This window comes from Pipistrellus kuhlii, unplaced genomic scaffold (genome assembly GCF_014108245.1).
Source record: "Pipistrellus kuhlii isolate mPipKuh1 unplaced genomic scaffold, mPipKuh1.p scaffold_m20_p_6, whole genome shotgun sequence".
Classification (NCBI taxonomy): domain Eukaryota; kingdom Metazoa; phylum Chordata; class Mammalia; order Chiroptera; family Vespertilionidae; genus Pipistrellus; species Pipistrellus kuhlii.
In genome coordinates this window covers 44111462-44134626 of record NW_023425562.1, presented here as the reverse complement: position 1 = coordinate 44134626, position 23165 = coordinate 44111462, and the positions used below count along the sequence as shown (strand labels likewise).

General features: G+C 41.0%; 1 protein-coding gene across 5 annotated transcripts in view; it reads left to right on the top strand.

Moving 5' to 3' along the window:
• Positions 1-19372, top strand: part of ZCCHC2 (zinc finger CCHC-type containing 2) — a 52334-nt gene extending 32962 nt beyond the window's left edge. For 2 of the 5 annotated variants that reach the window (XM_045574676.1, XM_036419906.2), the window contains 6 exons: positions 255-390; positions 1714-1778; positions 2164-2258; positions 6951-7115; positions 11286-12779; positions 13682-15744. In XM_045574676.1, the coding sequence (XP_045430632.1) occupies positions 255-390; positions 1714-1778; positions 2164-2258; positions 6951-7115; positions 11286-12779; positions 13682-13749 (2023 nt within the window). In that variant the 3' untranslated portion in view covers positions 13750-15744. Of the gene's footprint in view, positions 1-254; positions 391-1713; positions 1779-2163; positions 2259-6950; positions 7116-11285; positions 12780-13681; positions 15745-18307; positions 18411-19080 lie in introns of those variants that run through there. The other 3 variants (XR_006740337.1, XM_036419907.2, XM_036419908.2) reach the window with 3 other exon arrangements.
• The last annotated feature ends 3793 nt before the right edge of the window (positions 19373-23165 follow it).

Genomic DNA, 23165 nt, shown 5'->3' with positions numbered 1-23165 from the left:
TAAGTGGTGCAGGATGGCCATTGCACAGGGTCTAAAGACAATACACAACTGTTATTAATCTCCTTAGAGACAGGGGTTTATTATTAAATAGGTAAGATAGCTGTATACTGGTTAATTCTCATAGTATACTTGTTTCCTATAATGTATTCTGTGTATAGTAAAGAAAGTGTTACTATAGCTTCCTCAATAATCATACAGTAGGTTAGATTCTTGAGAACAGATATTCATGCTTGTATAAACTTTCTTTTTGATAGCACCGTTGGTACAAGTTGTTCTCCATTGGATGGGCTGTCTGTGCAGTATTCTGAAGAGAATGGCATTGTGGACTGGAGGAGCCAAAGCTGTACCCCCATTCAGCACCCGGAGCACTGTGCAGCCTTACCTGACCAGGTATTTATGGGGGCTTTGTTTGTCTTCATGCCATATGGTTAAAGCATTGCTGCTCAGTAAGAATAGAGTTCTGTAGGCACTACTATGTCAGAGAGTATATCTGGTAAGAGTGACTGAAGGAATGTTTGTGTTAGACTTCAAATTTAATTGGTTTATATGATCTAAGTTCTTCTGAGACCTGAAAAGTTTATTTAGATTACTTTTATTGCTCAAAAAATCAGTACATTTTAATATGATGCCTAAAACATTAATTCTAACTATGGATACATTAAATTGTTATGTTTTTTTTTATTTGCTTTTGAAATAATTAATTCACATCTCTGTCACTATATTGCTACTGGTAATTTGAATTTTGAAGCTGACCTTCCCTCATGAATAGTTGGGCCAGTTGCTGGCCCTCCTGAGTGTAATGAGGACATACTCTCTCCCTTAGGGTATGGTGGGATCAGAAAGCACAGTGCTCTCAAATGTGTTCAGGTAATATGGCACCCCACGTGCAGGGAGAGTGCTTGCTGGTGCAGTCATGAAGAGAACCACTTTCTCTCTAAAGAATAGAGTTGTTAACCAGATTTTCATTTCTAGACAATACTCAGATCCAAATATTAACCTTTACTGGAATGTTTATGAACTAAAGCGTTAAAGCATATTTTGAGAAAGTGTATGTTATCTTAATCATACTTAATGGCCTGTTTTCAGAGTATATCCTTTAAAATTGTTCTGCCTCCACTTCAGCACCTGCACACCTTTTCTTGTTAGAGTTGACAAAATTGTGTATCACAGTTTTACCAACCTGAAGTTTAAGAAAATACTAAGTAAACAGATAGCAAGTCACTTGTGTTTTATGTATTCAGAAGAAAATTCAAGTCCATTTTAAAAGCAAAATATTAAATAGATATTTTTCTTCTCATGATTAACAATATGAAGTATTTGTCTGGGATTATAAAAATCTTAGTGGTTCTGATAAGTTGAAAAATAAAAATCTATTAGAATATACATCTGTGAATGTATCATTTTAATGTTTTTTTAAATATATTTTATTGATTTTTTACAGAGAGGAAGGGAGAGAGATAGAGAGCTAGAAACGTCGATGAGAGAGAAACGTCAACTAGCTGCCTCTTGCACCCCCCCACTAGGGATGTGCCCGCAGCCAAGGTACATGCCCTTGACCGGAATCGAACCCGGGACCTTTCAGTCCGCAGACGGACGCTCTACCACTGAGCCAAAATGGTTTTGGCTCATTTTAATCTTGGTAGCAGAGTAAGAGGATACCTTCCAAACTGAGGCATTAACTTTAGTCTGATTTCCTTCTATTCTCTCCACTAGCATTCAAATGAAAAACGAAGCTTATCTTCAATAAATAAGAAGAAAGGAAAGCCACAAGTAGAAAAGTAGGTTCAATTTTATGTCTCCAGTAATAGAAATTGGTAAGAAAGGGCAACACAGAGCATTTGATTATGGGCACATTTAATTTATGTAGTATAAGTAGTATTTTTCCATTTGTTTTCTTTATATTTTTACCTCTGGGCTTTATTTTTTAGTGCAGAATAATCAACAAATGCAAGTGATAAAAAGAAAGCTCTTGTCAAATATTATATTCAGTTTGGAGGGGCAAAACTCTCAGAACTGGACATCAAATCTTGCTTTTAGAGTATACCTTACTAAAAAAACGTTTTAATTATAAAAATGAGGGGAATTTTAGTAATACTACTGTACTTAATGTGTTCTCTGCAGAACCTTATAAAAGTGTTGGTAACTTGTATACTTTTGATTTAGAGAGAAAATTAAGAAAACTGACAACAGATTGAATAGTAGAATAAATGGTATTAGACTCTCTACACCTCAGCATGCCCAGGCTGGTTCTGTGAAAGGTAAGAATGTTTGTACTTATTTCAAATACCCATCACCGAAATGTCTTTAGTATATCTTCTGTAGTAGGAATTGAGTTGTTATATTAAATCCTGTCATGCTTTTATCCTGTGTTGATGTGAATAGCAGTGTCTGAATTAAACAGTTCTGAAATATTAATGAATGGCATTAATATAGGAAATATGACTTGGCTATGGAGTGTACTACAGTTCTGCTGACCCAGCTCTTCTCTCCTCTGCTGCCAGCAGCCTCCTTGCCTGTTACCGTCTCAAGCTGGTCCCTGCTCCAGAGGAGAGGTCCAGGAGACCTGGCAGGCCTTTTCCACCCTCCTGGCACCTGGGACCCATTCTTATAGAAAGTCATTTTTAGAATCTGGTCACTTTTTCATGTTTAATGACTGTCCTCTGGAGTTTTATGGTAATTTAGAGGAATTCAAATCCTCATACTCTTGTTGTACTAGATTTGTATGGTTTTCGTTTACCCACTGTTATTTTAAGATCCCTTTATTTTTAGGTGAAAGGTTATGTGTTCATTTGACTGAGAGATGGTTCATTGATAACTTTTCTGTGTCAGTTGACCTTTACTATTAAGAGTAAAGATTAAAAAAAATAATGCAAGCCCACAGACTACTAGGAGAATGTTTTGTGCATTTGTGTACCTAATACTGGACTGATCGCACAAATAAGGATTTAAAATTGAGGTGTTATTTAAATGTTACTACATTAAGATATGATGCAACATAAATAACCAGGATGTTTTTAATTGAGTGTTTTTTTTTAACTAGATCTTTATTTAGAGAGCTTGAATAAAGGAAATGTGGTTAATTTTGACTATAAAATCATCGGACCAACTCATTGAATGAATTAGCTGTTTTTGCAGGGGATGGTGGGAGGAATAACATGAGGGGGGAAATCCATGTAGTTTAGGAATATGTTTTAACATTTTGATGTTTCTTGTGGTGATGGCAGCTAAAAGGAAGAGGAAAAAGCTGAAATAAGACAAAAGGTCTCTCTGCCAATGGATGATTGGAAAAGCTTTTGCCAGGTCTCCCTGTTGTCCTTGCATCCTTCGTGTTTTTTTTCTACACTGCACACTGCCACCGTATTGTCTTCTAAAGCATATGCAATAAATCAGGTCATTCTCCAATTGAAACTCTTGTCAAATACAGAGGTGGGCAAAAGGAGATTTACAGTGGTTTGTATAGAAAGATACTAAGTAAATAATACAAGAAAAACTGTGTTCTTCAGTTTTACTCACAACTGTAAATCTACTTTATATATACCACTCTCACAAGATCACTCTCTCTTGTCTCACATAATTTGGGAACTGGTGCTCACCAAAGAAGTTTGTGACACTTCTCTCCTTTTTAGCTTCATATTTTCAGAGGAGAAATGTGTGGATTTTAGTCTCAGACAGATATGCATTTCAATGTTGAACTCCACTGGTTTCTTAAATGTGTGGCCTCTCTGAAGCCTTAGTTTTCTCATTTGAAAAACAGGACTAATGCCTACTTCAACAGATTGTAAAAAATTTATTGTGAAAGAATTTAGCTAGCACCGAGTACATAGGTGTTCAATAATTTAGTTCCTTTTCACTAGTCTAAGTTAAAAGAACACATATGCTAAAAAGTTTTATTAAGAACTTTTTAATATCTCAAGTTCTAATTTCTCTGTTTTCAAATATTATGAAAGTACAACTTCAGGATGTTTAAGATAAACTTTATTCTGTCTGTTTTATCTTGTATATACATGTCACTGATTCATATATACTTAGAGTTATAGAGCATAATTATAAATAAAATATACCTTGTACAACTTGTCTCATTGATGTCAAATGTAGCTCAGGTGTTTGCTGTCTCCAACTTATGAAAAACTCTGTTATTTCTCCTTAAAATATTAAGGTATTAAGGAATTACCTAAAGCATTCAATATACTCACGATATATTTTGATTTCTTTTTTTATGGAACAATCATGCATATCATAAAATGTGGATACTAGATTGAAAAACTGAAAATATGGGGTCCTGATTTGTATGTTATTCAGATCTTTAAATAATTCAGTCTAGTTTAAGATAAGTATTTGTTTTTAATTTAAAATTTTAACTTCTATTTTGAGTAATAATACATTCATGTAGTTTGAAATTCTAAAGATACAAAAAGGAACAAAACAATCCCTCACAGTCTCCCTCCATGTTGCTGCCTTTCCAAAAGCTCTCAGTGCTGGTCATCATCAGTATTCTTTACAGTGTTTTTGCTTTAAAACTTCATGTGTTAACTCTCTGCTGAAGAGATGTATGATTTACCTTGTCTGCGCTATTAAGAATTCTGTTCCAGTGTATCACCCATATTTCTTCCACCCCGCTCTTCTGTTGCTGATTGTGGCACCAAAAAACTTGGGGAGAATGAGGTGGTTGACTGAAAATCACTAAAGCCATTTTTTTAAAAAGGTTTTAGTGATTTAAATATCTCCAACTTTCTTTAATTGTGGTCTCATGTACCTAAACAATTAAGTGTAATTTCTATTTGTTCATATATACTAATTACTAGAATTTTTATTGTTAGAATAGTGGCTAATGTAAGTTTTTGCTTTTTGTCTTCTTGCATGATCTTTTACCCTGTGAGACAACATAACAAATAAAGAAGTTTGTATCTCTATTTATAAGGACAATTTGTGGAATATCCTTTGGCATATCCTCACCTTCACACCTTCTGATTCTAGAGTATCACATAATTTCTCATAAAAATTCCAAAGACTACACAATTCCTAAGAGATTATCAAAAAGAGAAAATTATATTTAGTGTGGATTTAAATTTATGTATTTAGTTATTTGAAAACTACAAATTAATATGTGATAATTTGGTGATTTGAATGTTTACTAGCTATATAATCTAAAGAAAATAATTTTTAAAATTGTGTAATTTTGAGAAATAGCTGCTTTAAAAGCACACACGCACACTCATTCTGTAGTTTCACTGTCTGAGTTTTAGTGAGCAAATCTGAGCTCACCTGACCCACTGGTTTCTATTTTAGCCTGTCATTTTTTGTTTGAGACTATCATGTTGTCTCATTGATTCTCTTAATCCTTATATTGTTAATTTTGTTATATGCTGGTTGAAATATTTATATGCAGAATTTCCATATGTGCCACAGTTTTAGAGGTTTCAATGTTGTTAGTCCAATTTAATGCCAGGTTTTGGCCATTATGGCACATAAGTTTGTCTTCGGGTAGCCATTGGTGTTGATGTGCATCCCTTGGTCACACCGTGATTGGTAATTCAAAACCTATTATTGTACACTAGAGACCTGGTGCACAACATTCGTGCACTGAGGCGGGGAGAGGCCTTCAACCCGGCCTGGGCCCTCTTGCAGTCTGGAACCCCTTGGAGGATGTCACCTGCATCTGCTATGCTTGACATCTATGAACCTGGCTTCTGGCTGAGTGGCGCTCCACTGGTGGGAGCACACTGACCACCAAGGGGCAGCTCCTGTGTTGAGTGTCTGCCCTCTTCTGGTCAGTGCACGTCATAGTGACTGGTCATTCTGCTGTTCGGTCTATTTGCATATTAGCCTTTTATTTTATAGGATAAGTATACTCCAGGTTACTTTTCTTTAAAATCATTACTTGCCCAATAACCAACTCTTAAGCCACTTACAGCCTCATGAGATTTTGTTCAATTTTTCCATGGTAGTTTGGCATTTTATTTCTCAAAAGGAATTAGCAATATTTAATGCCTTTATTTGTTATTTGGTATTTATTCACTATTATAAGTGGCTAGGCTAGGTCATCTTTTAACAATTGCTGCAAATTTATTTTCTTCAAAAGGCACAGCTTAGTCAACTAACTTGGTCATCACAAACCATATCTTTTCTCTAACATATATTTTGTCCAAGTGATTAATAGTTATTATCTTTCATTGGTTTTACCAAGTTGCCATGGAAATAATTCACTCATCTATAGTTCTAAAAGATCCCTCTGAAATCCCTCTTTTGGGGATTTATGCACTAAACTATTCACTAAGCAAGTTGAATGCTGTTGCAAGGCAGAAACTATGGATTTACAGAAATGAATAGGACAGTGCCCTAGATTAGGGATAGTGCAGGGTTGTCCTATGCTATGTATACCAATAATCTTGCCTCTATACTCAAAAGAGATGTAGCTAATTCATCATGACAGGTTTTACACTTCACCCCCAACACTGCCTCTGAGTCACCTTGGCTTCTAGGTAGAACTCAAAAGAGCTACTCCGTCCACTCCTTTTGAATACTCAGGCATAGTAATTTTAACTGAATGGGCATTTTTTGGCAGTCAGTTCTATTCTTGAGGTCTTTTAAAGAATGAATGTCCAACAAGTTCTGAGAAGTTAAAATATCTAGACTTCGAAAATGGCCCAGTATGCTGTTGTTATTGAACAAGACCTTACAAGGAACCTTAACTCTGATTTTTTTTTAAGTCAATAATATTGACATTTTCCTCTGCCTTTGTTGTTTTAAGAATGTATTTATAAATTATTTTCAATTAAGATTGTGATTTAATGGTGAATTTTTACCTAGATCAGATACCAGCTTTTTAGATAATTGTAGGAAAACTGAAGCAAAAACAAAAAATTACAGATGTAACTTATTTCTACTGGTTCAATTCAGAATTTAATTTAACTACTTAACATGATTTTTAAAAATAGAATTATTATTTTTAGATGCGAATTTGGACATTGGATCTGGACATGACACATGTGGAGAAACATCTTCAGAGAGTTACAGTTCTCCCTCTAGCCCACGACATGATGGAAGAGAGAGTTTTGAAAGTGAAGAAGAAAAAGACAGAGGTTTGCTCTTTGGAGTGAACATGGGGGTAGTGGAGGGTAATATGTGTTGTCTCTTAAAATCAGTCATACATAAGTAATTTTATGTTCTCATAAGTATCGTTATTGATTTTTAATTTAATTGGTATAAAGAGTGTATGGACCATTGACTTAGCAGGTCCTGGCAATGTTGTTTTTTTGTTTTTGTTTTTTAACATTTCACTACGTATGAAATTAAAAAAGAAAGAAGATGGTCATAACAAAATGTATAGTTAGTGTAGAAAGATTAAAAACTGATATGTTATTGGATGCATATATATTTATAATTTTAATGTCTTCCTGATGAATTGATGCTTTTGTCATTATAAAATATCCTTTGTCCATATAACAATTTTTTTCTTAATTTTTATATGATAGTAAGATAGCCACTTTAGCTCTTTTGGGTATTGTTTGTAGGGTACCTCTTTTTTTCATCCTTTTACTTTAAACCTATTTGTGTCTTTGAATCTAAAGTGTATCTCTTAATAGACAATATATAATTGGGTTATGATTTTTTAGCCATTCTGCCTATCTTTGTCATTTGAAGTGCTTAATCCGTTTAAATTTACTGTCATTATTGATAAGTTATGATTTACACTCTGCCATTTTGGTATTTGTTTTTTGAAAGTATTATATCTTCAATTCCTCCTTAAACAGAGGCTCAAATACAGTAAAACTTGAAAGCCTTCTTAAGTATTTCCTGGGCAAGCATACTGCCCTAGACAATGAATGTGACCTTCTAGATTCCTAAGAATATATCAGAAGCTTTTCAAAGTTCCCTATGGACATTTCATTCTCCAGTGTTTCTTCTTCAGTTTTTCCTTTTGTTAGCCCTAACTGATAATAATGCCTTAGGAAGCCAAGTTGTTAAAAAGTTGCTGCTGATTGTTGTGACCAATGCCCTGTTAATAAAAGCCTGTTAACATAGTGTGAGCTGAAGTTGCCAGTCAGATAGTGACGGTCCCTTGGGCCTGGCTTTTAGAGAGGTCCAAACCCATGCTGCTGTGGCTGCTAGGCTGCTGGTTTTCATAACTACTGTAGTTGTAAGACTGATAGTTACAAAGCTACTTCAGAGCTGGAGAAAGTGAGATAGAATTAGGCCAGGTAAAATGCCATAGTTCTTGAGATTCAGCTGTTTTCTTGAATAAATACTCCTCAGACTGATGCAAGTCGTTAATCTCCAGAGTTCTGAAAAATTTGATTTTGATACTTTTTGCCAGCATTCTTGTTGCTTTTAAGGAGTGGAGTATCAGAAGCCCCTACTCTGCTCTAGAAGTGAGATCTCAAAAATGTATAATTTGAATGAGGATGCCTTTTTTACACATGGTGATGATATCTGATTGGTGACATCCTGGTTATAGGTTTCCCGTGCTGGTGGGCAGTAGTAAATTATTTCTCTTGGTCACTTGAAGATCTCTGGAGATCCTTGGAACACAGCATTTAAACCACATGTGGCTTCTCCTTGGCAGGCCACAGCTGAGACCCTAGCTTCTGTGTTACAGTGTCAGGTCTTGTCAAAAAACAGTGGCAATTGTGCTGCTGGCTCACATACATTTAGCCACTCTTTATTTTGCAATTCAAGTCATACCATGTGTCGCATGCAGTGACTCTACCCCCAATTCCGACAGTCTACAACATCACTGCATTTCAGATCTGCGAGTACATCTGTACCCTGGGTTACTTTATAGTATCCCTTTTTTGTCATCTTTAGGGTGAGTTGGTGGCCTGTATAGAGGAATTTGCCCTTTTTTGGAAAGGCACAGTAATGAACCTTCTCTAAATGAAAACTTATGGGACTCTCTAAACCCACAGGGAGTGAATATCCACTATGATTTATTTTTTTAAAAAGCTTTGATTTTAAGGGCATGAAAAGGTTTCTTTGAAAAGCATGTGGCTTTGTTCTTATTGTTTCTAATGGAGTATTGTTTTCAGACTTTGTACTTTTAAAGTCAACACACACAAAAGGATGAGACCTCTCTCCCTCCAGCTAGATGAGCCGTTACAATGCCCAGAAAATCACTTTGGGGCCACTTAAAATCATGGGTCCATTTGCTGTGGCTTAAGATTTAGATGCGCTCTTCTCTTGGGATCATGCCCAGGCCTTTCAGTCCTCCACTACTTCCCCCAGCACATCACCTTTGCCTTGCCCTTTCCTAAGCTCCAAGCACCATCCTCCTTTTGGTTCTATAATTTGTTTCCTGAGCCTACGCAGCCCAGCTGGCTCACTTCTACTACCTCTGTAACTTCTTAAATAAGCTTTCTCTTATAATTTGAAAAAAACAAAAAGTTTATATAGAAATTTAATTGACCACCTGAAATTATTACAGCTTTTTTTTTTTTTTTTTTTTTTTTTACTTAAATGTTTCTTTAACTCTACTCATAATGATGGTACAAATATAGATATAATGTCCTAAATAAGTTACTAACTTTTGGATACATTTTGTTTTGTAAAGTTTAGCAATTAACACTTCAGCTATTAAGGGGAGTTTATGCTAGAACCATTTACTCATAAATTGAATCTCTTCCCTCTGATGTAAATTATAATAGTTGAATTGACAACACCGTGATGTTTTATCACTGAGTAGGTTCAGTTTAACCATTTTCCAGGAAGACTTGAATGATTTGTTTTTAGTGTATTGTTTAAAAACATTTTTAACATCTTAGCTCAATATAACTAGTTTTGGTCTTAATAAATCTAAACATTTCAGTATTACAGTTCTGCTTATATATTAGCAGAGAGATGTTCATTGCATGGTCTCTGTACATATTATTGCAGTATCTGGCTTTATGATATTTAAATATTGTGAATTAGATTTTATGTTTTGCCCTCTTTTTACCAAAAGTCAGGAAATCCAGGACAAGTCTGGATTGAAGTTATTTCTGTATGCAAGCATTAGTATGATACAGTAATAAAAACCAGTGCGGTTAAATTTTGTCTCTGCCTACCGTATGTCGTTTTGCTCTCAGGAAGAGCAGTGCTCTTATGCCTGCCCGCTTCCTGTGTTCTAGCACATTTGTTTTATGACTCCAATAAAAGCTTTAAATTTTCTTTACCCCACTGAAATATATAAAAGTAAGAATATGTATTGCATTCTGAAAAAAACTCTTATATTCCCGACCTCTAGATATTTGAGTTAAATACAAATGGGCTCTTGATTGGGCTTCTTTAAATGGTATTATTTATGTGAGACAGATAGGAAGCCTTTGGATTTTGTAGTACAGAATATAAATCAAGTGAATTGCCTAAAATTGATTAAAGTTAAAAATATCTAATCCTTTTCTCAGTAATAAGGTGATATTAAATAAATCTCCGTATTTTACACTGTGCGTCATTCAGCCAACAATTAACCTTTTGTTACTTTACCTGTTGATTTTTTTTTATTAAAGATATTATTTTTGTAGAGCAGTTTTAGATTTACAGTAAAATTGAGAGGAAAGTACAGAGATTTCCCATCTACCCCATTCCTCCCACACATGAATAACCTTCCCCATTTTCAACATAACTCACTAGAATAGTTTGTTTATATTTACCAAGAATGAACCCCCATTGAACAGCGTTATCACCCAAAGTCCATAGTTTACCTGAGAGTTCACTTTTTGTTGTTGTTAATCCTCAACAGAGGATTTTTTTTTTTTTAAGAGAGAGAGAAAAAGGGGGAGAAACATTTATGTGAGAGAAACACATTGATTGGTTGCCTCCCACACACTCGCCCTCCAGGGCAGGGGATCGAGCCCATGACTCCAGTGTTTGGGTCTGTGCTCTATCCACTGAGCAACACCGGCCAGGGCTGAGAGTTCACTCTTGATGGCATACTTTCAATGGCTTTGGATAAATGATTAATGACATTAATCTGTCATTACAATATCACAGTGTTTCACTGCCTAAAAATCCGTGTTCCTCCTACTCATCTCTCCCCCACTTTCCACCCCTGGCAGCCACTGATCTTTCTGTTGTCTCCACATTTTCCAGAATCTCTTATTTTTTTTAATCTCTGTATTTTTTAAATAAAGTCCGTAGAAACCCAAAAAATTTTAAAATAGGGTCAGTTTGGCTTTTAGGAAGTTTAGGGGACACGTTTCCTCCAGTTCCAAACTTCAAAGTTCATTTTAGGTGGACTGAAAATTAGTTTCCAGCAAGAGAAATGTGAGTTAACATTTGTGTTAACATGTATTTCTATTTGTTTCCCTCAGACACAGACAGCAATTCTGACGATTCTGGGAATCCATTGGCAACCAGGTTTACAACTTACAGCTCTGTCAACCAGGCTGTTCCTGTCCAGCCACCTGTGGAAATGGCTTCCTTAGGAACCGACAACGGAAGCCTCTTAGACGATCCCTTAAACTCGCCCAAGTATCAGCATATTTCCTTTATGCCAGCTTTACACTGTGTCATGCACCACGTTGCCCAGAAGTCTGAAGCTGTCGTTCCTCCCCCCAAATCTGCTGATGGCAAAACAATAGGCATGCTTGTTCCAAGTCCTGTTGCTATTTCTGCAATTAGGGAGTCCACCAGTGCGACCCCTGTTGGGCTATTAGGACCGGCAGCTGCTGCTGGCGAATCAGAAAAGCACCTGGAACTGCTGGCTTCCCCTCTGTCTCTTCCATCAGCATTCCTTCCTCATAGCAGTACTCCTGCTTTGCACCTAACGATTCAGAGGCTGAAGCTGCCGCCGCCGCCGGGATCTTCCGAGAGCTGCCCGCTGAATGTCCCTCAGCAGCCAGCTGGGAGTCTGAGCATCGGATCACCAAACACGGCCTTCATTCCTGTCCATAACCCGGGCAGTTTCCCAGGATCTCTTGGTGCTGCCACGGACCCCATCACCAAATCTGCATCCCAAGTGGTAGGACTCAATCAAATGGTGCCTCAAATTGAGGGAAACACAGGGACAGTCCCTCAGCCTACCAATGTGAAGGTAGTTCTTCCAGCAGCTGGCCTCTCAGCTGCACAGCCACCAGCTCCCTACACCCTCCCGGGCTCTCCCCTTGCTGCCAATGTGTTACCCAGCCAGAATTCCAGTGTGCTCAGCACAGCGTCCACCTCCACCCAGTCCGTGGGAACCGGCATGAGTCAGGCCCAGTCTGCAGTCCCTCCTGCGGTTCCTACCCACACCCCAGGCCCCGCCCCCAGCCCAAGCCCTGCTCTGACACACAGTACTGCACAGAGCGACAGCACCTCTTACATCAGTGCTGTGGGAAACACGAACGCTAATGGGACAGTGTTGCCACCACAGCAGGTGGGCTCAGGTCCTTGTGGTTCTTGTGGGCGAAGGTGCAGCTGTGGGACCAATGGAAACCTTCAGCCAAATAGTTACTATTATCCTACTAACCCAATGCCAGGACCTGTGTACCGACTCCCAATCTTCCCTCTGCCATCCTTCTGCAATGGCAGCTACCTCAACCAAGCACATCAGAGCAATGGAAACCAACTTCCTTTCTTTCTGCCTCCGACACCGTATGCAAATGGACTGGTGCATGACCCCGTCATGGGGAACCAAGCCAGCTATGGCCTGCAGCAGGTGGCAGGATTTGGGAGATACTATCCCGTATATGCAGCACCCAGTGTAGTTGCCAACACGAGTGGTTCAGGGCCCAAGAAGAATGGGAGTGTTTCATGTTACAACTGTGGTGTAAGCGGACACTTTGCACAGGAGTGTAAGCAGTCGTCCATGGAGGCCAGTCAACAAGGTAATCATGAGAGCTCCCAGAGGACTTGCTTTTAGTGTGCTCGTGTCTCCCCACCTTACTGGTCGTGGGGATCTTGTTGAAAGTCATTGTGTGTGTGTTTACCGATGTGACGAGTCGTAAGTGCAGACAGCAGAGCCTATTGTAGACCCAGGTCATACAGCACCAGGAAATTCAGAGCAGTTCATTTCCCAAGCAAGGAAGAAACCAGATAGGCACTTTTTAAAGAATATAACGGGAATTTGCCAATAGAATGTCAAATCTCTGGTTTGCAGCACTTTTTTTTAAAGCTACAATCCTCTTTCATAAAGTGAGCAAATTTTTAAATATTAAAAAACTACGACAAAATAGAGGCATCTGCCATGTAAGAATTTTAGTTGTTATTTTAGTATAGCTGCATAGCTAGCCAGCCCATGCTCAGTGTATTGCCCATGCTCTTTTCCTGCTCAGTAGGTGCTTTAAGTAAAATGCTATTGCATTTTAAGGTACAAAATATTTTAAGCGCTGGTTTGGGAGTAAGGGAATTTGAACTGAATTGAATATTATCACCACCAAAAAACTAAGAAAATGTTCTTAAGTAAGTACGAGTAAGATGCAAATTCCATATACACCTCAAACCTATCACTTGCATTTGGCTTTTGTCATTTTGCAAGACATCACCCAGTAATAGAGCCTTGAATTGGGAGTATATACTTAGCATTTTTAAAGAAAGCTGAAGTTTGATAGCTATAGGTAGAACAAAGAGCACGAACTTTATTACTTTTAGAAAGTCATTTTATTTACCGTTTTGGAATCATGGTAGTGCAGAAGATGCCTTCTGCCGAGCATGCCCATTTGATAGCTTGTAGTGGTTGTGATGTGTTGCATTGTGAGCAGTGACTTAGCAGTTCTCTTTCCCATTTTAGGCACTTACAGACTGAGATACGCACCTCCCCTCCCCCCTTCTAATGATACGTTGGACTCTGCAGACTGAATCGAGTAAAGCTTGCCTACTACCTAACACACTGAAGTGTGGGGAGTCATGGTGGGGTGTGGAGGGGAGGAAAGGAAAGGTATTTTGTTCGTGTTTTTTTGTCTATACATTTCCGAGATGTCTACGCAGTTGGGGTTTTTCATTTCTCCTATACTGATGTCCAAAACAAAAAAAGAATGCATTGCTTTTGAGCCTCTGGTCTCCTGGTTCAACAACAGGCTTATCTGTATGATTCATGTTAAACATCCAAACAAAACTATCAAAAGGAAAATGGATGTGTGGTTTTTTCTTTACACTGAATCCTTGCTGTGTGTAATGTTTACTGACTTTCCAAAACTGTGGATCTGACTTTTTTTTTTTTAACAACACTAGTGACAGTCGTATGGTTTAAAAAAAAAAAAAAAAGACACTTTGTTTCTTCCCCAGCTTTTCTCTCTTTCATCCTAAAGTACATCTTTCTCCCCGCCACCCCTGTGTTCCAGTGGCACACTGCATGGGGCGGCCGGTGCATTGGCCCACACTTCTGTAAACTGCTCTACACATGAATTTAGAGTAAACTGTTTCTCCTTCATCATAAAGGAGAAATCAAATTCCCCAAATAGGGAATATACTTGTAATAAACAGCACCACATAAATACGTATATGGAGCGCTTGTTTTCCAAATAAATATTAAGTGGAAAAAGTGAAACCACATAAAACTGAAAAAATATGATGTATGAAGTGGACAAAGAGCTTTTTCTTACAAACAACTTTTTACTTTATTATACTTTTGTAGCCTGTTGCTCAGAGAGACATAAAGTGAACAAACTAGTGTGAGTGCTGTTCTCTGTGTTTGTGTTGGCAATGGCAGTCAGCAGCCTGTTTTACTTGTAGTCTACCATTGTGTCCTGTGGAGACACTACCTGAGCGAAGATCTCTTCTTTTCCTACACCAACTGTTACAGTGTTATGTTGTGTTGAAATGTGTGCGGTTTATTGCAGTCTGAACAGAAGCTCTGCATTTCTGCAAAAGTCAGGTATTTGTTCCTAATCTGTCTCTCCTAGCAAAGTCACTTTTATACCAGTTTACCACTGTGCTTGACTATAATGTGAAAGACTGAATTCCGAGTGTGTTAAGATGGTATTAATCATGTCAGTGTCATGTCACTAAGTTTAATGCTGCTGTTTAAAAAAAAAAAAAAAAAAAAAAAAAGGTTTTTTTAAAAGCCAATCTCTGTACTAAACTGCTTCCAGGTAATTTTTGATTTCCTAAAGTGCACTGAGGTTATCTGGGAGATTGGGTGTGTTTGTGGACTGCTGCATTCAACGGCAACAAGCACCTGCCGCTGTATGGTCATGTGGTAAGGGGTTTGGGTCCGTTCCTGTCCCTCAGGACAGAGCAGACTCAAGAGGTTTTTGTTGTGCGAGGCAACATTGGTGCACAGCAAGGAACCTAATAGAATTGGTTCAGAAGCCTAACAGATTGCTAAACAAGAGGAAAAAACTTGAAGAAAAAGAAGCTTCATCCAATGCTTCCTAGATAGCATTTCTATTTATAGCACCAATGTACATTTTGAAACTTTCAGGGGTGGGAATTAAAGGGGGAGGGGAGGGTGTGAAGGGGTAGATGAAAGCTTTAATTTAAAAAGAAGAAAAAGTTTGAGTAAAGGAAATTATTTTGATTAATTATATTTTATTTGATCCAGGTATTTTTGGACCACATTATTAAATTAATTGTTAAGCTACAGTTGAGTTGTTCAAGTGAGAGTTTTGATAAGCCACGTATGGACCGCATTGTGAATCACTTGCCAGGTGTACTTTATGGAGCTTATTTTATGATTTAAAATACTGTACTGTACATAGGAGGTGTGTTGCCTTCTCCTTATTTGTATGTTTACCATATACTTTGATATTTGAAATGTTATGTACTGGAAAGGCCACTTATATTTCTAGAACAGATTGGATTTTATGCAACCTCTTTTCCTTGAATTAACAGCAATAAAAAAAGTGAAAAGCAGCTTAAGAATTGTGCTTTATTACAAATTTTGTAAAAGTGAAAGATAGAACATCATACATCATAATATTTTTCTTTTTGAAGAATCAACCCTCTATTTCCCTGCAATGTGGGCAGTGAATCCCAAAGTTACTTACCACCCGGACTTTATTCAGTATCCCCCACGCAGCTGGTTCTGCAGTTTGCCGGTGTGACCACTAAAGGAAGAGACTGCGCTTCTGTGCTGAGCATGCACTGTGTGCTATGACGGGTCCTTGTCACCTTGGAGCTATGCCTCTGGCTCAGGCCTTCTCACTGAGAGTGTAGAGGACTTAATTTGCTTTCTCAAATTTACTAATTTGATTTTGTTTTCCTAGCAGCTCTCTTGGTACAGTATTGAATATCTGTTTCATTGGTCATGTCTTCTATAGTCCAGTCTCAAGTCTGTTTCTATACACTTAATAATTTATAAGATATTATGGGGAGGCACTCTCCAAGCATCTGTAGATCATTCATGTCCCCTGGCAATGACTAATGTCACTCGGCCCAGGCTCCTCAGGTTGTTCCTCAGGACATGCTTGTCTGGAGTCATCTAATCCAAGTCCCCTCTGTCCCCATTGGGCAGGGGTTTGAAGGCTACAGTGCACCAACTTTCCCCTGTAGCCAGTAAGTGTGTACCTAGGAGTAACCTATGACAGGAACTACGGTACCTCTTAAGTTAGCACACAGGTCTCATGCAGTAGTGGTCGCCAACCTTTCGGACCTTACGGACCACTGGTTGGTGACGGCTGTCCTATAGTGTTAACCTGTGTCCCATCCCTTCCTCCTCCTCTCCTCACTGCAGAAAATAACTACTATAAATTTTACACTTCCCACATTTTACATCTTCCTCCCTTAAATATGTTGGGTTTTATAGGTGCCCTGGTGTTCTGTGACTCCGATTTTACAGTCCTGACGTTGCATTCCTGCAGATAAGCCATTTTTACTGACTTTACAATATTCTGTTGCATGGTATAAATATATAATATATCGCAAGATGCGCCATACCGCTTTCCAAAAGGTTTGCACTCACACCAGTAGTGGACAGGTCCCTCAGCCCATCACTGGACACTCTCCCAAAATGATACAATGATAGTGCCTGGAAGGTTGGCAAGGGAGGACACAGTCTGACCTGCATGCATTTGTGTCAGGCTCCGAGGAGCAGGTGAGTGTGCAGAACCTAACAGTTCGGGCAGGTTTTTGGGGTTGGAGGGTGTTGCACTCTGGGCAGAATGTAAAGAAGGGCACAGACTAAAAGTGGCGGAGTTGTGTCATTGGGAGGTGGGAGGAGGAGGCAGGACAGTTGTAGTCAAGGGAACAGTTTTTAAATATATTTTTTTACTGATTTCAAAAAGGGGGAAAAGTGAGAGAGAGAGACATTGATGAGAGAAACATCGATGAGCTCCTCCTGCACGCCCTGTACTGGGGATGGAGCTGGAAACCCAGGCATGGACCTGGAATCACCTTCCTGGTCATGGGACGATGCTCAGCCAACTGAGCCTCACTGGCTGGGCTCAAGGGATCATTTAGAAAGAGGAGACTTCTGGTTCAACAGAACAGACGTAGCCTGGAGATTTTGCAGTTGACTGACTGAAAAACTGGGAGTTACCAAGTTTTAAATAGAGGAAAAATATGCTGAAGGTAGTTTTTAAGGAAACTGGTGGATGGCTGAGCTTAAAGAAAGCCTGGAAGTTCAGAAACTGGTTAGAGTGAGGCAGCTGGGAAGAAAGAGGAGATGGAAGAGACTAGAAAGAGACTTGAGCCTCTGAACTTTATTTTTTCATAGATATAAAATGCAATTATTTTAAATTATGGCTATAAAGATAGAATGAAATAATAAATGGGAAGGGTCCGATTTAATGAGTGGAAAAGCAACAGGTCCAGCCGGTGTAGCTCAATGGTTAAGTGTCCACCCATGAACCAGGTCACGGTTCAATGCCCAGTCAGAGCACATGTCTGGGTTGCAGGCTCACTCCTCAGTAGGGAATGAGCAGAAGACAGCTGATCTGTGACTCTAATCATTGATATTTCTCTCTCTCCCTATCCCTCTCTGAAATCAATAAAAATCTATTGTTTTAAAAATAAAGGGAAAGCACCAGGAAGGTCTCGGATGTTAGCTGAATTAAATTTTGATTGATTCCGCACCCCTGAACCTGCCCATTTTGAGGATTGTGATTCTGGTTCAAGAGACAGGGCACGTTGTGGAGAGCATTAGGCCTGAGAGTGAAGGCAGAGGCTCTCTGGGTGTGGAGGAACCTAGCAATAGGCTCTTCCTTATATTAAGGTCAATTATTTCCGCTCTTCCCACTGAAACCTGGTTTTTAGAAATTAAGTCTAGTTGGAGAACTTCCCAATTAATGGCAGCGATGGTTATATGTACATGGGCTCAGTCCCACAGTCCTGATTTTTCAGCACTAAAATAGGGTAAGTTCATTACAAGGCAAACCCACGTTTAATTTTTTATGTAAGTGCTAAATATTAATCTTTTTGGAGACAGTTCCAAAAACATTAAAGCGCCGTGTAAAATCGTTTTTTATTTTTTTAACAGGTAGCATCTAGCACTCCAGAGCATCATCCATTTGCGCTTGGAAGACACCTCTTTTCCGTTTTCCATACTGATCACACGGTTCAGGCGGTGAAACCAGATGGAGGCAAGCTGAGATTTTGATAGTTCAGTCCCATAACCCTCCCATCCTTTTATCTCAAGGAAAAAAATGCTGACTTCCTCCACGCTGCCCACCTCCAAAAGGACCCATTTATCTTTAGAGACAGGAGCTGAGGTGAGGGAGGAAGCCGGAGAGGGAGTGCTCTGACTTCCAACCCTGGAGCTGCACTCCGGACCTTCCTTCTCTGGGGTGGGAGGTGGGGGTCAGCTGTTAGAGAACCAAGGGCCCTGGATTCCGAGGAGGATGAGCAGGTCTGAGCCGAGGCAGCACCTTCGACCTTCACATGACTGTCCTTCCCCAGGACATTGGATTCTTAAGGTCGACCTCACATCATCCCCCTCATGAAAAAACATGAGCCCTCTGGACACGGTGCCTGAACTCTGCAAATGTCTGTCCATCTTGGAAGCACAGCGCCTTCAGGCTTCCTTCCTCTCTCCTGCTTTGGGAAGAGGCACATTACAGTGGGCATCAAAGACCCTTCCTGCAGCCACAACTCTTAGGCAGCAACTGCAGGCTTCAGTCACCACACTTAATCTGGAGATCCTGCTTTGCTCCTGAAATCTGGGGGCAGGGGTGGGGCGAGGTGCCCCGACCCAGCTATTCTTCATTGTGTTTCTTTTTTTTTTCTTTTTTTTTTTTTTCTTTCTCTTAACAGCTCGGACTTCCTCTTCATCCGCTGCGAAAGGTCTCAGCCAGCCTCTCCCCAAAAGAAATTGCTAATTGGGAAGCAGCGCCACCTCGTGGAGGACAAGGACAGTGCACTCGAGCAGATGCTATTTCCCACTGACCTAATTTAGAGAAAACTGAGCATAGGACAGAAAACATTTGAGATTGTCTTCCTGTGCCCAGAACTTTCAAGAGTGCAGGCAGATGGCGATAAAGGCAATCTGAGCAATCTCCTCTTTGGGCCATTGCGGTCTAAGTTTGTTATAAACATCTTAAATGCATCAGTGGTATTTCTCACTTTTTTCTCTGTGGTCATTGATTAGCACAACTGTGAAGGGTACCGGGTCTTCCTCCTCCCTATTGTACAGAGTAGGGACTCAGGGTGCAGAGGGGGAAAGTGCCACAGACATGCTGGTGATGAAGGCCAGGCCCCAACCTCAAGTTAATGCTTAACTTCCCCACCACTGCTTCCTGCCCACAAGCATTTCTGAACAGAATGGAGGACCATGACTTTCTGAAACCATGCAAAGCAATAGGAACGACTCATGATCTTAACAACCATGCGGCCCTTGGATTCCTGAGCCAGGACAGAACTTCCCTTTTCTGTGTCTCTGTGGAAGGGTTTGGCACCGTGGGAGGAAGGAACCTTTCCAGAGATGGGAAGCTCGGGCTCTTAGAACCAGACTTTAAGCCTGCGCCTGTCTCAGCTAAATTCAAGGAGCAACCACTCTCACCTACATGCAAAGTTATAGACATACACACATGTGTACCCCCTGCTGGGACACCGAGTTTTGCTGTGCACAAGTTTTTATTACCCCTGGGTATCCTGATAAATTGAGTCTTAAGTGAATATTTCATTAGTTTTAAGACTTCAGAAAGTAAGAAATAAAGTAGTGGGGCAAGCAGAACAGACACAGAACTGCTGGTGTGTTTAAAGCTCTGACATCTGCCTAAAGATTGTCCCTCTACCAGCCACCATATGCATAGACTCCAAAGGCGAAGAATGACCGCCTTTGTCTTCAGGCAGGAACACTGACAGCCATACCCACACTGAAATGAATGCCAAGAGTGCTGCCAGGTTGCCAGTAGTTGGTGTGAATTCTTGCTTGAGTATCAGGGTTGGGTCATGTTTGCAACATGCTAACTCAGTTGTGCATTGGACGCTGTCAGCAAATGGATGTGTGCAGGAGGTGGCATCGAACAGGGCTCTATTCTCAGCACCTACCCACTATACACACGACCTTTCTCAGACTTCCTACAGAATAGGGACACCATTCATTTTCTAGGTGAGCGATGGCTTAAATTTGGTGAAATACACACTCAGTGTCGAACGCATAGCAGGTGCACAATAAGTTCTTCATGGCAGCAAACATCTTAATGCCCTGTAGAGGCCACACACTATTAGCTCCTTTCAGCCGTACAGCAGCCCGAGGAGGTCCAGACTCTGCCCCATGTTACCATGGAAGAGGAGGGTGTCCAAGGACTCAGAGCAATTAAGGGACAGGGCTGGGATCAGAACCCACTGCTCTTAACCACGAGGGGACTCCGCTCCTGCTTTGTGTCCATGTTAGTGCTCATGGCACAGGATCTTCCGGGCATAGAGTATGATGTCACAGGCCTTGCCCAGGGATCAGGCAAGCAGCACTCCCCCTGCAGGCTCTGCCTTACCTGTCGTTGTGAGCAACTGGCCCTCCTCCACCTCTCTCTTTCTTGTCTGAAAGCTGAATGTTTGATCAGAAAAAGGTGGTAGAAATTGAACTCAAGGATCTTAAAATTTGATGAATAGGAGCTTTTCACTTTGAATGATTTATCAAGGTTTTCTAATTCTTGACCTTTACCCTTATTTTAGGTTTAATTGATTTGAAGTCCTTACCGGGTGTGGTCAGGAACACAGAAGCTGAAGAGAGGTGAGAATGTTCCAGGCCCTGGGACAAGCCGGGAGGGAAGGCCTCAGGTTGGTCTAAACGCCACTAGATGGCAGCATAAGCAGTGTTCCCAGCAAACTCCCTCCTTAGCCCCTACCCTCAAGTTTCTAGGTTCTTCTCTTCCTGTGTTGGTCAAGTTGTCATTGGTGGGCCTTTCAGTCAAAGCATGAAGCTCCAGCACAGCCTTGTGCTGAAGGACGGGGTGAGGTGTAGCCCACACAGAGGCCACATAAGGTCAGCAAAACATGACTACAGCTAAGGATGGTTTTTTACATTTTCAAATGGCTGAAAAAGAAACAAAGGACTGATGTTTCATAGACATGGGAAAACTAGGTGAAGTTCAAATTTCAATGGCTACCGATGAAGCTCACTGGGCCCCAGCCACTCCTGCAAGTGTCTGATAGTTCTGGCTGGTACTTCCTGCAGCAGCGAAGTTGAGCAGTTACAATAGAGGCCACAGCCCTCAAGCCTGAAACATGCCCTGTCTGTCTCGCTGTGGGAAAAGCTGGCCTGCCAGCCGTTGATGTGTATCACCCTGATCCAATAGGAGATGCCCTGCCAGAGTCCCTCAGGTCCTAACGCTGTGAGTGCAGGAATTTGCACTCTCCTTGGTGCTGTGTCTCCTTAGCTCAGTGAAATGGCACCCGGTGGGGGTAGGGCGGGGCACCTCTAGCTGTCACAGTGTGGTGACCCGTGGGGGGGGGGAGGAATGGAGGTGAGCTCTGCCTGCAGAGAATGGGGGGAGGGTCCTCAAAAAAGAAGTGGTAGTTCTTGTGGAACAGGCGAGAGAGGGCGAAGGAAACGGCATCATCAAGGAAGCATTTCAGAAAAAGCTCCACTAGGCTGAGTAGGGAGCCAGGCCAGGTTGGGAGTGGGTGGCCGGGGTGAGGACAGGGCAGTGTAAACCCTTCCTTACTCACCTGGGAGGGAAGGAGGGAGGGAGGGAAGGAGGAAGGAATGAATGGGTTTGAAAGAGAGAAGCGGGAGGTCCTTTGCTTGAACTTGTGGAGCTCCAGTGACATCAGTCGCCTAGTGTTGGTCTCCAAGGCGTGGCCTCCCCACCTGCAGCAGACCCATCTGAGGGGCTAAAAGAAGAGCACAGATGCCTGGCTCTCACTCCACCAACGCAGACTACGGAAGGGAAGTTCCCAAATTTTTGTTGGTGGGGAGGGCAACGCAGAGCCCTCTAAGGAGCTGAGCATGAGAATTCTGAGATATTGGGGAAGATAAACAATATGCCCTAAAGACCCCCCAAAAGCTTCAAGAATAAAGTGGTCACAATTGCCTTGTGCAGCAGAGACAAGGAATCGTGGACGACAATCCGGTCACTGGTGATGCTAAGATGGCCCTGAGGAGGGGGCCGTGGGGAGCCTGGCGGGGCCGGGGATCAGACAGAAGGATGTGGAAATGGAAGTGGTGCCGCAGGGAGGGTAAGAGGGACAGGAAGAGGAGAGTGACTGATGCCTCTCCTTTCTGGGTGCCAGGCCCTGGGCGGGGCCCCAGCATCCGAGGTGTGGCCAATCGCACAGCACCTGGGAAAGGACCCTTCTAAGGAAGCAGGACCCAGGGTTCCAGGGTGGAGGTCTGAGGCCGCACAAAGGCCTCTGGGGGCATCCTTTCTTCCTCTCCTGTCACTGACCCAAGGACAGCAGAGCAGCCGGGCCCCCAGAAGAGCTGTCTGCGGGCAGCGACGGTGGGACAGCACTGAACTTGGTGCAGGAGCAGCCGCTGATGGAAACTGCCCCCAGGACAGCACCGTTAGGATTTATGGGAGCACATGTGACAAGGCGAGTGGCTGACTTCGTCTTCAGTACGGTGAGCAGAGGGAGGGCGGTTTGCTACACACAAAAGCACCAATTCCATTTCGAGGGCAGCATTTAAAACACTAGGTCGACAACTACTTCAGAAGCACCTATTTACTACCAAAGAAGTGTTGTTATCATTTGGCTCTGTGGTTTTTTTAAAATTTATTTGTTTGTTTTTTTTAATGTATTTTATTGAGTTTTTACAGAGAGAAAGGGAGAAGGATAGATAGTTACAAACATCAATCAGCTGCCTCCTGCACACCCCCTACTGGGGATGTGTCCACAACCAAGGTACATGCCCTTGACCAGAATCAAGCCTGGGACCCTTCAGTCCTCAGGCCGAC